Source organism: Oncorhynchus mykiss, chromosome 31 (genome assembly GCF_013265735.2).
Source record: "Oncorhynchus mykiss isolate Arlee chromosome 31, USDA_OmykA_1.1, whole genome shotgun sequence".
NCBI classification, from domain to species: Eukaryota; Metazoa; Chordata; class Actinopteri; order Salmoniformes; family Salmonidae; genus Oncorhynchus; species Oncorhynchus mykiss.
Genome location: NC_050571.1, coordinates 14,310,787 through 14,326,469, shown reverse-complemented (window position 1 = coordinate 14,326,469; position 15,683 = coordinate 14,310,787). Strand labels below are relative to the sequence as shown.

The following is a 15,683-nucleotide window of genomic DNA, read 5'->3' as shown; positions in this document are numbered from 1 at the left end:
CTCATAATAAACATGACAGACATTGGAAACAGTGGTAGGCTATACATTTCTTTGGTGGGGGGATGGTTTGTCCTCGGGTTTTTGCCTGCCATATCAGTTCATATCAGTGTTTTCTATCCAAATCTACCAATTATATGCATATCCTACTTTGGGCATGCTTTTCATCCAGACGTCAAAATACTGCCCCCTAGCCCAAAGAGGTTTTACCAGAGAAATAGCTGTTCTATCATTCAGCCTACAATAGCAGCCAATGTGTGGTGTTCAATGTAGGCCTACATTACAAGAGACTTGATAGAGTTAACTAACAGGGAAAACACTAGAAAGTTGAGTGAAGTTCAATCTCGTTCTTCTCTCCGTGGGCTGATACAGTATTCTGCACGGCAGTCTAGGGGCTACTGCGCTCATGCACACGCACAGTTAAAGGGGAACATGGTTTTTGAGTGTTTGAGTGGGGGATAGAAAAAACTGAAATGACAGAGTGCCAGATTATTCATTTACCAAGCTTGCAAACTCTTCAATAAACCAGATGCACATGTACTTTCATTATGAGTCACTCTGAGTGTGGAGTTGCCTGATCAGAAATGATGCTGACAAGTTGCCTGATCAGAAATGTACTGACAAGTTGCCTGATCAGAAATGATACTGACAAGTTGCCTGATCAGAAATGATACTGACAAGTTGCCTAATCAGAAATGACACTGACAAGTTGTTAGGTTTTTGTTCAAGGAAAGAGTTCTGCTTGTGAAGGGCAGCGAAAATCCATTTCAATGTAATCTGCAACTTTCTCTTTTTTCAGTATGTATACATAACAGAGGAAGACGCCAGTAAAAGAGCCAACTCATATGACAACTCCCTTCTCTCTCCTTGTCCCCATCGCCCCCTACAGACCAGGTGAGGAACAGCTACCAGCTGTGTAACAACGGCACCCTGCGGGTGATGTATGCCAATGGGATGGGCATCAGCTTCCACACTGAGCCCCACATCCTGGCCGGATCGGTCAGTCCTACTATTGGCCGTAGGAACATCACACTACCCACAGACAACGGACTCAACTCCATTGAGTGGCGGCTCCGCAAGGAACAGACCAAAGGGAAGGTCACTGTGTTTGGCAGGAAGCTGAGGGTGAGCTGACCTCGCTTCCTTTCTGTGTGTCATGTAATCATTAGCGATGGCATCACATACTCTACAGTATGTGTAGACATGACATCACTTTCTCTGTGTGTAGCGATGACATCAGTTACTTTGTGTAAAAATGACATCCCTTACTCTGTGTGTAGAGATGACATCACTGACTCTGGCTACAGAGATGACATCACTGACTCTGGCTACAGAGATTACATCTCTGACTCTGGCTACAGAGATGACATCACTACTCTGGTTACAGAGATGACATCACTGAACCTGCCTACAGAGATGATATCACTGAACCTGCCTACAGAGATGACATCACTGAACCTGCCTACAGAGATGACATCACTGACTGTCTACAGAGACGACATCACTGACTCTGGCTACAGAGATTACATACATAAGGGCACTCTTCGACATTTGCAGTATGATTGATGAGGATCTCCATATTGCAAATGTACGGTCCCTTACTAGACGTCAGCAAATGCTTTTAAAATAGGCCGACGGCCTCGGTCCGTGCCCCATGGCCAGATCTTCCGGGAAGTCTTTCGAATGAAGTCTCTCAGACATTTGGTTTCCGTTTTATTTATTTTTTCATTTTGGTCATATTTCCGCTGTTGGGGAATATTCCACCAGATGGCGAGTGGCTGCTTATCGCAAATGGACAAAACATCACCAGTGACATGGCCATTTCTCCTAAACAGAAAATACTTTGAAGACGAAACTCTGTGAGCACAGGTTTGTCCAAATGGGCTGTTAGCCCAGAAACAAGATGGCGTCGAGGCTTCAACGCTTTTTGAGTTAAGGCCCATTTTCTGGGATTAAAGGTCAAAAACGGTCATAGAGTGCTAATTTGACCGCTTCACGTCAAAGTATGTGAACCTACAGTGTCATGGCAAAAAACATCAATTTATCTATCGTAATTTACGAGAAATCATACAATGTCAATTCAGCTTCCTGTGCCAACCGGAAGTGCCTTAAATTGTGGTCATAGGGGCTGTTTTAAAGGGTTAAAAAGGTCATATCTTTCCAAAACAGCATATGTGTGATTAGGCAACCCTCATGAACTGTAAATCAGTAATTTCTCCCATCAGATGTCCAAGAAAAACTCACACACACACACACACACACACACACACACACACACACACACACACACACACACACACACACACACACAGCAAGGATGGAGTAACACAACAAACGATGGAGAGGAACCACTATCACTGCCCAGCCATCCCAAGTTCAATGGGCCAGTCAATTGGGCATTTCTGCAGTATACTAGAGCATGCCAAATTCGTGATGGTAAATGCCCATTGAAACACATTGCAAATGGACAGTACATTTGCAATAAGTTTAAACAGTGATAAACCATCACCAAATTGACATGCTGAAATCAACACCAACGAGCAATGGAGAGGAACCACTATCACTGCCCGGCCATCCTGAGTTCAACAGGCCAATCAATTGGGTATTTTTGCAGTATATTAGAACATGTCAAATTCATGATGGTAAATGCCCATTGTAAGACATTGTAAATGGACAGCCGTGCACCTGGTGATTGGAACGGGTTACCAGGAGCAAATGTTTAAATGAGGGGGGTGCAATGGGTCCATGGCCAAGAAGGGAGCACCCCCCACCCGTGCCCAACCAATAGAGGGCACCCCTGGTCATTTTGGACGTTTTTCAAAAAGTATTTTAAAAAATGAGTCCCACTTTTCTCTCATAAAACATGACAAATAGACCTTCTAGGTTGATTCAGGGCTTAAGATAGTGATATATATATCATTTGGTCACTGACTTTTGGGTTCGGAAACTGACTTCCTATGATCATATATGGCAAATGGACATAACATCATGATTTGGCACTTTCAATGCTTATATATGGCATTTGGATATTTCTTATGCCATTTGGACATGGTTCACTGACTTTTGGGTTTGGAAACCGACTTATGACTATGATCATATATGGCAAATTGACTTAACATCCTGATTTGGCACTTTCAATACTTATATATGGCATTTGGACATTCCTTATGCCATTTGGCCATGGTTCACTGACATTTGACTTCTTATGATAGTATATTACAAATGGACAAAACATATGTCTTATGGACAACTCAATAAAATAAGACAAAGGTATGTTCATATGGTTGCTATATATGTATTATTGACAAAAAAAAAATCTAAAAGATTTCGAAAAACGGTCCAGAAAGCACTTTTTTAGAAGAAGTTGTACTTTTTGAAAAAAAATAATAGTAATAATTGACCCTTGGGTCTTGACTTTATGTTCATTTGCAATATGAAAATGTACAGTGGAGCACGCTCTCCCTCTTTGGGATTTTTACTGTATGACACTTGGCATTTGCCATAAGCTTTGAATGAACTGCGGTCCATTTGAGTGGTATTTGCAATCATGTATATGTTTCGTCCAATGGCAATATGTTGCCATTCATATTTTTTTCATGGGGGCTTTCCCTTACATCACTATCTATCTTCCTCCAGGCACATGGTCGTAACCTCCTTTCCATCGACTTCGACCGCAACACTCGGACAGAGAAGATCTACGATGACCACCGCAAGTTCACGCTCCGCATCATGTACGACACGCAGGGCCGGCCCGCCATGTGGTTGCCTAGCAGCAGCCTGGCGGTGGTGAATGTGTCATACTCAACCACGGGTCAGCTGGTGGGGTTGCAGAGGGGCAGTATGAGTGAGAGGACAGAGTTTGACCCTCAGGGACGTATTCTGTCACGGTCATTCATAGATGGCAAGGTGTGGAGCTATAGTTATCTGGATAAGGTGAGGACATAGCACTGTCTGGTACTTTTACTGGTACTGTTACTGGTACTGGTACTGTTACTGGTACTGGTACTGGTCTTGATACTGTTACTGGTACTGTTATTGGTACTTTTACTGATACTGATACTGGTACTGTTACTGTTACAGGTACTGTTACTTTAACTGAAACTGTTACTGGTACTGTTACTGGTACTGGTACTGGTATTGGTACTTTTATGGATACTGTTACTGGTACAGGTACTGTTACTGGTACTGGTATTGGTACTTGTATTGATACTGTTACTGTTACCAGTACAGTTACTGGTACTGGTATTGGTACTTTTACTGATATTGTTACTGGTACTTTTACTGATACTGTTACTTGTACTGTTACTGGTACTGTTATTGGTACTTTTACTGATACTGTTATTGGTACTGTTACTGGTACTGTTACTGGTACTGTTACTGGTACTTTTACTGGTACTTTTACTGATACTGTTACTGGTACTGTTACTGATACTGTTACTGGTACTTTTACTGTTACTGGTACTGGTACTGTTACTGTTACTGAAACTGTTATTGGTACTTTTACTGATACTGTTACTGGTACTGTTATTGGTACTTTTACTGATACTGTTATTGGTACTGTTACTGGTACTGTTATTGGTACTTTTACTGATACTGTTATTGGTACTGTTGCTGGTACTGTTACTGGTACTGTTACTGGTACTTTTACTGGTACTTTTACTGATACTGTTACTGGTACTGTTACTGATACTGTTACTGGTACTTTTACTGTTACTGGTACTGGTACTGTTACTGTTACTGAAACTGTTATTGGTACTTTTACTGATACTGTTAATGGTACTGTTGTTGGTACTTTTACTGGTACTGTTGCTGGTACTTTTACTGGTACTTTTACTGATACTGTTACTGGTACTGTTACTGGTACTTTTACTGATACTGTTACTGTTACTGGTACTGGTACTGGTACTGTTATTGGTACTTTTACTGATATTGTTACTGGTACTGGTACTGTTACTGTTACTGATACTGTTATTGGTACTTTTACTGATACTGTTACTGTTACTGGTACTGTTATTGGTACTTTTACAGATACTGTTACTGGTACTGGTACTGTTACTGGTATTGGTACTTTTACTGGTACTGTTATTGGTACTTTTACTGATACTGTTATTGATAATCTTACTGGTACTGTTACTGGTACTTTTACTGGTACTGTTACTGGTACTGGTACTGTTACTGGTACTGTTATTGGTACTTTTACTGGTACTGTTATTGGTACTTTTACTGTTACTGGTACTGTTACTGTTACTGGTACTGGTACTGTTGTTATCATCTGTGTGGAGTTACAGCCACCTGGATAGGGTGAGTGCATCATAGCACCTGTAGCAGGGATAGTAAAAACAGTCTGGTTGAGAGAAGTGAAAAGTTCATAAAATGATGTTATTGGTGATGATGATGACTTATGTTCCCTCTCCCTCCTCTCTCCCTCCTTCTCTCCCTCCTTCGCTCTCTCCAGTCCATGGTCCTTCTCCTGCAGAGCCAGAAACAGTACATATTTGAGTTTGACGCCTCGGGGCGAGTCACGGCCGTCACCATGCCTAGTGTAGCTCGCCACACCATGTCCACCCACGTCTCTATCGGTTACATCCGCAACACCTACAACCCTCCGGAGAGCAACGCCTCCATCATCCACGACTTCAGCGAAGACGGCCGCCCCCAGGCCACCCACTACCTCGGCACCGGTCGATGTGTCCTCTACAAGTACGGCAAGCTGGTCAAGCTAGCTGAGATCCTCTACGACAGCACCGTGGTGACGTTCGGTTACGACGAGACAGCTGGGGTGCTGAAGATGGTGAACTTACAGAGCGGCGGGTTCTCCTGTACGATACGTTACCGTAAAATGGGTCCGTTGATTGACAAGCAGATCTACCGGTTCAGTGAGGAGGGGATGGTGAATGCTAGGTTTGACTACACTTACCATGACAACAGCTTCCGTATCGCTAGTATGAAGCCAGTCATCAGTGAGACTCCTCTGCCTGTGGACCTCTACCGCTATGACGAGATCTCTGGAAAGGTGGGTAGAAAACTATTCTACTAACCCTAATCCTAGTTCCAACCACAACCCTAACCCTAGCTTCAATCCCAACCCTCAACACTAACCCTAAACCTAGCTTCATGTCCACATCCTGGTTCAACCCTAACCCTAGCCTCAAACCTAACCTCAACCCCTAACCCTAAACCTAGCTTCATGTCCACATCCTGATTCAACCCTAACCCTTAACCCTAGCCCTCAACTCCAGCCACAATCCAAACTAACCATAGCTCCATGCACAACTGTAAACCTAGCTCCAGCCACAATCCTAAACCTAGCTCCAGCCACAACCCTAACCCAAACCCTATCTCCAGCCACAACCCTAGCTCCAGCCACAACCCTAACCCTAGCTCCAGCTCTAGCCACAACCCTAACCCTAGCTCCAGCTGCAGCAACAATCCTAACCCTAGCTCCAGCTCCAGCTCCAGCCACAACCCTAACCCTAACCCTAGCTCCAGCCACAACCCTAACCCTTGCTCCAGCTCTAGCCACAACCCTAAACATAGCTCCAGCTCCAGCTCCAGCCACAACCCAAACCCTAAACCCTAGCTCCAGCAACAACTCAAACCCAAACCTAACTCCAGCCACAACCCAAACCCTAAACCCTAGCTCCAGCAACAACTCAAACCCAAGCCTAACTCCATCCACAACCCAAACCCTAAACCCTAGCTCCAGCAACAACTCAAACCCATACCTCACTCCAGCCACAACCCAAACCCTAAACCCTAGCTCCAGCAACAACTCAAACCCAAACCTAACTCCAGCTACAACCCAATCCAACCCATTGCAGGATGTCAGTTACAGTTGATAGACTAAGCATAAATCATCTATACTGGACTATCTAGTTAAAGTGGGACCTAGACCCTGTGTACAATATTTGACTTAACTCTTGACTGTTGTCTTGGCTACAGGTGGAACACTTTGGGAAGTTTGGTGTGATCTACTATGACATCAACCAGATCATAACCACGGCTGTGATGACCCTCAGCAAGCACTTCGACACCCACGGGCGCATCAAGGAGGTGCAGTATGAGATCTTCAGGTCCCTGATGTACTGGATGACGGTGCAGTACGACAGTATGGGACGGGTGGTGAAGCGAGAGCTGAAGATTGGACCATACGCCAACACAACACAGTATCGCTATGAGTATGACGGGGACGGACAACTCAGCGGGGTGAAGGTAGGAGATCTGACTTGTCCAGTGTGATACTAGTCCTGTAGTAGTTGAGCACCAAATCACAATCCTAGAAGATTACTACAGACCCCTTCCTGAAACATTGGTCTTCATTAAATGTTGATTTTCTTTGCAAATACAGAGAACGTTTTTCCTTTTCACTTTACACTTCAGTTTTTGATTCTCCTACGTTCAATTTCCTGATTCAAGCTGTCGTAGCTTTGACTATCATGAAATGTGAAGACTGTATATTATCAAATCAATTCTCTGTGTGTAATTTAATTATGCGATTAAACTAATCATTTAACTTTAATTAACTAGGGAGTCGGGACACCACAGGAAAACATTTTTATAGAGTGTGAATTTCCAGAATATAACTCTTCAGATATTTTCATATGTTATCAATTACAGTCACTTATTAATGTATTATTACCTCATCAGTCATATTTTGAATGTCGCAAACCCTAGCCTAGATCATGAATCAGCGTCATACAAATTGGCTTAAATATTTATTTACTTAATCTTAATCAATCACAGAATTACATAAACACACACACATTGGTTACTGACATGATAGAAAAGTTCCTAGTGGGCTAAGCCGATATGATGGCTTGGTAGACAAAGGAAAGGAGTGCGTTCCCCAGGAGTCCCAAGGTCTTTTTCGTGGTTGTAGTTGTTATAATGGATACTTCTGAGTACCATTCGGAAATGTTCTTAGAATGGGTCTGGTTACCAGACTAAAGTATTTAATCAGCTGCAGCCTGAATAATTGTTCTTTAGTTTGTAGATTTATTAGCCATTTCAACGTGGGGACCTCGTCCCTGGGTTTTTACTCTTGTCGAGTTGCCAACCATTTCAACATGTAGCTAGCTACTGCTTTGTGTTTTCTGAACTTGTCCTTTGGTAAAGTTGTAGTTTAAAAACCACTTCACACACCAGCTTCACCTGGCGTGTTTTGGTCTCTAGAGTGATAGCCCTTCCAACGTGGGGATCTCATCCTGGCATTTTCTTGACCCTAGTTTAAATTTCCAACCATTTCAACATCTAGCGACAGCTCCGTATTTTCTGGTCTAATGTACATTTTGTTGGAAGTGGATTTTATACTAGAGTAGAAAAGGGGGCATTTCCATAACGCAGATGGAAATGTCTGTACTCACGGGGTGTGGCCACTGACTAGTTAAAACTTCATATCTAAACAAGTATCTCATTTAGAAGGCCATCACATTACATCTTCTCACAAATAGTTTCATATTTAATTATATACTTTCCACAACATGTAGATGTACATCTGATATATACATTGTGAAAGCTCTTAAAGTTACAATGTTTCCGTTATAACATCTTTAATGATATTACCACACAGTAAAGGTTGGACATGATTATTGTTTAAATACCCACAAACCACATACCATTCCAAATGGATGAAATACAGAAATATACAGAAATGTTACATTAGAAAACCTTTTGAGGTTACCGTACTGCTTTCTCTGTAGTAACAAAGCGATTCTCAACTTTCATCTTGGCAGAGTGGGGAAAGGAGTTTCTGTATTTACAACGTCACAGCCGACTTCCTGCTCTCCCCCTCTACGAGAGAAAGCAGTATGGTAACCGTACAGTGAGAGGACCCACTGTAACCTGATTCTTCAGATTGTCACAGGAGAGTCATGACAAAGCCCTTGGTTCCTATAAGGAGCATAGGCGGTTGATTTGTCTACTCACCTTTGGTATTAAAGAGATGACTTCAGGTTTGGTATTAAAGAGATGACTTCAGGTGTGTCAAAGTTCTTTTCATTCTCTATGCCTCCAGGTGAACGACTGGTCCACGTGGCGCTACAGCTACGACCTGAACGGTAACCTGCACCTCCTCAACCCCGGGAACAGCGCCCGCCTCACGCCGCTCCGCTACGACCTCCGAGACCGCATCACACGCCTGGGTGACGTTCAGTACCATCTGGATGAGGACGGCTTCCTGAGCCAGCGAGGCTCGGATGTCTTTGACTACAACTCCAAAGGCCAGCTCCTTAGAGCATATAACAAGCTACCGGGAGGCTGGAGCGTCCAGTACCGCTATGACGGACTGGGCAGGAGAGTGTCCACTCGGACCAGTCTGGGACAACACCTCCAGTTCTTCTACGCTGATCTGAACCACCCGGCAAGAGTCACACATATATTCAACCACTCCAGCTCAGATATCGCTTCACTGTACTATGACTTGCAGGTAGGCTACCAGATTATTAGAGAAACGTGTGTTCATCAACGGGCTACATGTGCTAACTACTGTTCATTGTGATTGTCTTATGACCTTGTTATCGTTGTCATATAACCAAGTTGTTGTGGTTGTCATATAACCAAGTTGTTGTGATGCTATCATTACAGAGTATATATTGCGTAACTATTATCACACATTAATGGGGATGTCACCATCTGTGACTTATTGTGATATAGCCTAACAGAGTCAGGGACACTATCATTATTTAACTTATTGTGATATAGCCTAACTGAGTAAGTGACACTATCATTATTTAACTTATTGTGATATAGCCTAACTATTATCACCCAGTTATGGTGATGTGTCTGTCTGTGAGTTATGGTGAAGTGACTGTCTGAGTTATGGTGAAGTGACTGTCTGTGAGTTATGGTGAAGTGACTGTCTGAGTTATGGTGAAGTGACTGTCTGTATGTTATGGTGAAGTGACTGTGAGTTATGGTGAAGTGACTGTGAATTATGGTGAAGTGACTGTCTGTGAGTTATGGTGAAGTGACTATCTGTGAGTTATGGTGATGTGACTGTGAGTTATGGTGAAGTGACTGTGAGTTATGGTGATGTGACTGTCTGTGAAGTGACTGTCTGAGTTATGGTGATGTGACTGTCTGTGAGTTATGGTGAAGTGACTGTCTGTGAGTTATGGTGAAGTGACTGTCTGTGAGTTATGGTGAAGTGACTGTCTGTGAGTAATGGTGATGTGACTGTGAGTTATGGTGATGTAACTGTCTGTGAAGTGACTGTCTGAGTTATGGTGATGTGACTGTCTGTGAGTTATGGTGAAGTGACTGTCTGTGAGTTATGGTGAAGTGACTGTGAGTTATGGTGATGGGAGTTATGGTGGTGTGACTGTCTGTGAGTTATGGTGATGTGACTGTCTGTGAGTTATGGTGACGTGACTGTCTGTGAGTTATGGTGAAGTGACTGTGAGTTATGGTGATGGGAGTTATGGTGGTGTGACTGTCTGTGAGTTATGGTGATGTGACTGTCTGTGAGTTATGGTGACGTGACTGTCTGTGAGTTATGGTGAAGTGACTGTGAGTTATGGTGATGGGAGTTATGGTGATGTGACTGTCTGTGAGTTCTGGTGACGTGACTGTGAGTTATGGTGATGGGAGTTATGGTGATGTGACTGTCTGAGAAGTGACTGTCTGTGAGTTATGGTGATGTGACTGTCTGTGAAGTGACTGTGAGTAATGGTGATGGGGGTTATGGTGACGTGACTGTCTGGGAGTTATGGTGATGGGAGTTATGGTGATGGGAGTTATGGTGACGTGACTTTCTGTGAGTTATGGTGATGTGACTGTGAGTTATGGTGATGGGAGTTATGGTGATGTGACTGTGAGTTATGGTGATGGGAGTTATGGTGATGTGACTGTGAGTTATGGTGATGGGAGTTATGGTGACGTGACTGAGTTATGGTGATGGGAGTTATGGTGAAGTGACTGTGAGTTATGGTGATGGGAGTTATGGTGATGTGACTGTCTGAGTTATTGTGAAGGGAGTTATGGTGATGTGAGTTATGGTGATGTGACTGTGAGTTATGGTGATGGGAGTTATGGTGATGTGACTGTCTGAGTTATGGTGAAGGGAGTTATGGTGATGTGAGTTATGTTGAAGGGAGTTATGGTGAAGGGAGTTATGGTGAAGGGAGTTATGGTGATGGGAATTATGGTGATGGGAGTTATGGTGAAGTGACTGTGAGTGATGGTGATGGGAGTTATGGTGAAGTGACTGTGAGTTATGGTGATGGGAGTTATGGTGACTGTCTGTGAGTTATGGTGAAGTGTCTGTGAGTTATGGTGATGGGAGTTATGGTGATGGGAGTTATGGTGATGGGAGTTATGGTGATGTGAGTTATGGTGATGGGAGTTATGGTGATGGGAGTTATGGTGATGGGAGTTATGGTGAAGTGACTGTGAGTTATGGTGATGTGAGTTATGGTGAAGGGAGTTATGGTGATGGGAGTTATGGTGATGTGAGTTATGGTGAAGGGAGTTATGGTGATGGGAGTTATGGTGATGTGACTGTCTGTGAGTTATGGTGATGTGACTGTCTGTGAGTTATGGTGATGTGACTGTCTGTGAGTTATGGTGATGGGAGTTATGGTGATGTGACTGTGAGTTATGGTGATGTGACTGTCTGTGAGTTATGGTGATGTGACTGTCTGTGAGTTATGGTGATGGGAGTTATGGTGATGGGAGTTATGGTGAAGTGACTGTGAGTTATGGTGATGGGAGTTAGGGTGATGGGAGTTATGGGGATGGGAGTTATGGTGAAGTGACTGTGAGTTATGGTGAAGGGAGTTATGGTGATGGGAGTTATGGTGAAGTGACTGTGAGTTATGGTGAAGGGAGTTATGGTGATTGGAGTTATGGTGAAGGGAGTTATGGTGATGTGAGTTATGGTGTAAAGCCTTTTCTGCTTCTCCTCAGGGCCATCTGTTTGCTATGGAGGTGAGTAGTGGAGAGGAGTATTACATCGCCTCAGACAACACAGGAACACCACTGGCTGTCTTCAGCAGCAACGGACAGATGATCAAACAGGTAATCATGATGACAGTAATAATAATACTATTAATGATTGTTAAATATCTCAAGGTCCATCATCCGCATGTTAAGATAAGCGAGAGAGGTTTATTTGATTTATTCAAATAAAAAATACAAAAATGGACAAATAAACCAACTTTGTCTTTCCTAATTTCCCCAGAGTGGATAAAGTTGTAGTGATTTGAAGTGAAACATGCGTCTGTGTTTGTTGTGACCTCCAGGTACAGTACACAGCGTACGGGGAGGTGTACCTGGACTCTAACCCAGAGTTCCAGCTGGTGGTTGGGTTCCATGGTGGTCTCTATGACACCCTGACCAAGCTGGTCCACTTCACCCAGAGGGACTATGACGTCCTGGCAGGCCGCTGGACCTCGCCAGACTATGCCAGCTGGCCCAAGATCGGCAAGGACCCTGCACCCTTCAACCTGTATATGTTCAAGAACAACAACCCCCTCAGCGACGTGTTGGACATCAAGAACTACGTCACAGGTAGAGCGTCTTTGGATCCTTGAAAAGCGCTTTATAAAACCCATGCATTATTGTTACTGAAGGTGATGGAGAGAGAGCTGAGTGGGGGGCGTTGTGTTATCATTGTCAATGTGTAGTTCTCTTTCTTTATTTTTCATTTTCATTCATTCTGTTGTCTTTGCTCCCCAGACGTGAAGAGTTGGCTGGTGATGTTTGGTTTCCAGCTCAGTAACATCATTCCAGGGTTCCCCCGTCACACCCTCTACTTCGTAGAGCCTCCCTACGAGCTGCAGGCCAGCCAGGACTGTGAAAATGGACAGGTGAGAAGGCCTGGGACAGCCTACAGCTCCATTGCACTATATTGATTATATTGAGCCAAATGCGGCCTGCTATTATAGATAAACAGTCCTCTCTCTTTCTCTCAGAGTCGGATGCCAATTAGATGCGACATTGAATACAGAATCAGTAATATGAACCTTCAATGATTACAGTGAAATCTGGACATGAATAGATGAGAGTAGCTGTAAACCAGACAGTATAAGTGTTTCCTCGTCTGCATTATTCTGGTTGACCAGTGACCTTTAACCTCTCTCCTACCCCTGTCTCTCCTGTAGCTGATAACGGGGGTGCAGCAGGCAGCGGAGCGCCACAACATGGCCTTCATGGCCCTGGAGGGACGGCTCCTTAACAAGGACCCCCGCGACCGCCGCGACAAGCCCGGACACTGGTTCGGCACATCAACGCCCATCATCGGCCGGGGAGTGATGCTAGCATTGAAAGAAGGACGTGTGGTGGCGGCAGTTAGCTCCATGGCAACCGACGACAGCCGAAAGGTGTCCCTGGTCCTCAACGGCGCCATCTACCTGGAAGGAACGCACTACACGCAGGATGGATGTGACTGTCACTACTTCGTTAAAGTCGGTTCGGCCGATAGTGATCTACTGATGCTGGGGCTGACCAGCGGACGCATGGCGCTGGAGAGCGGGATCAACGTGACTGTGAGTGGGAGGTCGCGGCGCGGCGCCACAGTGGAGTTTGTGGTGCCGTCGTTAGCCCTCAGCGTGCGGTATGGGCTAGCGCTGGACGTGGTGGACGAGGAGAGGGTGAGGCTGCTGGAACTAGCCCGGCAGAGGGCCCTGGCTGGGGCCTGGCTGAGGGAGCAGCAGAGGGCCAAGGATGGGAAGGAGGGGAGCCGGCTGTGGACGGAGGGAGAGAAGCAACAGCTGCTGACCGCGGGGAGGGTACAGGGGTACGATGGGTATTATGTTCTACCTGTGGAACAGTACCCAGAACTGGCTGACAGCAGCACCAACATCCAGTTCCTGAGACAGAACGAGATGGGCAAGAGGTAACAGCCCTCCTGGACTGGGATGGAGGACTGGCTGACTCTTTCTCTCTCTCTCACTGACTCTCCTCCCCTTCGCCTCCTCCTCCCTTTCATTCCCTCGTCCTAGTTACTAGTTCCTTCCTCTCTTCGCTCCCACCCCTCCCTGCCTTCTCCTTCTTTCCCCTCCAACCCCGCAGAAAATAAAATAAACAAATGGGGTTTCTCACTGAACGCTGCAGGGACTTTTGAACAGAAGAATATACTAGAATTTTTTTTTTTTTTTTTACTTTTTCTGCCAAGGGCAAAAAAATCAAACATTTAGACAGAAGTTTATTTTATTTATATTTTTTGTTGATGTTGAAAACAGACTGTGGACAAAGGCACTCATGAACCTTGAAAAACAAACTGTTGCTTAATAACTAAGATTCCCCTTTTTAAAAAATAAATCAATATTTTCACCCATATTTTTAGGGTCACTATGAGGGCGTAATGACAGACTCTGAACTGATGGTGGCACTGTGTTGTGCTGGGTGCTCTGATAAGGGCCTGCCTCTGAAATGAACTTGTAGAGTAAAGGGACCAATAGGGATACAGAGCCACCACAGGGCCCAGCCAATCACAAAACACTACTCGGAAGAGAAAATCACCAACGGCAACAAGAACCACAGCATAGGGACGTAAAATTGATTAAAACGATGAGTCATCTCACTGTCTCAGGCCTCCCATTCTCCACCACAGAACTGTTCTTAGCTACTGCAGCAACATATCCTAGCTACCAACACTCACACCACTGAGATCCTTTAAAAGACTTCAAACTAAAGAAAACAAAAACTTTTAGACACACATAAGTTGGAGGATTTTTATGTTGTATATTTGCAGATATCATAAATAGTATCACAAGGTTTTATTTTGAAATTGGTGAGAATGTCATACTACTGTAATAGCTCCGCATGTGTAAGACTATTACACAACAGTTCAGAGTATTACAGTTCAGAGTATTATACTACAGATAAGACTACTACAATACTGCTCAGAATAGTACACTACAGTTCAGACTACTATACTGCAGTTCAGATTATACTACAGTTCAGACTACTATACTACAGTTCAGACTAATACACTACAGTTCAGACTACTATACTACAGCTCAGACTACAAAACTACAGATCAGACTACTATCCTACAGATCACACAACTACACAACAGTTAAGACTACTACACTACAGTTCAGACTACTGTACTACAGTTCAGACTACTGTAATACAAATCAGACAACTACACTACAGTTCAGACTACTGTACTACAGTTCAGACTACTATACTACAGTTCAGACTACTACACTACAGTTCAGACTACTACACTACAGGTCAGACTACTACACTACAGTTCAGACTACTATACTGCAGTTCAGACTACTACAGTTCAGACTACTACACTACAGTTCAGAGTACTACACTACAGTTCAGACTACTAATGTTCAGACTACTACACAACAGTTCAGACTGCTACAATACAGTTGACTACTACACTACAGTTCAGACTACTACACTACATAAAATACTATTATACTACAGTTCAGACTACTACACTAAAGTTCAGACTACCTCAGTTCAGACTACTACACTACAGTTCAGACTACTACACTAAATTGCATACTACTATACTACAGTTCAGACTATTATGCTACAGTTCAGACTACTATGCTACAGTTCAGACTACTATACTACAGTTCAGAGTACTAAACTACAGTTGAGACTACTATACTACAGTTAAGACTACTATTCTACAGTTCAGACTACTATACTGCAGTTCAGACTACTATACTGCAGTTCAGACTAATATACTACAGTTCAGACTACTATACTACAGTTCA

At 43.8% G+C, this 15,683-nt stretch overlaps 1 protein-coding gene across 1 annotated transcript; it reads left to right on the top strand.

The window, feature by feature from the left end:
* Window positions 1–721: 721 nt before the first annotated feature.
* On the top strand, window positions 722–15,095 carry LOC110504379 (teneurin-2). The gene is made up of 9 exons (XM_021583146.2): window positions 722–1,122; window positions 3,634–3,930; window positions 5,453–6,010; window positions 6,940–7,209; window positions 9,011–9,421; window positions 11,902–12,012; window positions 12,237–12,504; window positions 12,673–12,803; window positions 13,098–15,095. The coding sequence occupies exons 1-9, from the start codon at window positions 937–939 to the stop codon at window positions 13,833–13,835; spliced, it is 2,970 nt and encodes a 989-aa protein (XP_021438821.2). The 5' UTR covers window positions 722–936; the 3' UTR covers window positions 13,836–15,095.
* Window positions 15,096–15,683: the final 588 nt, after the last annotated feature.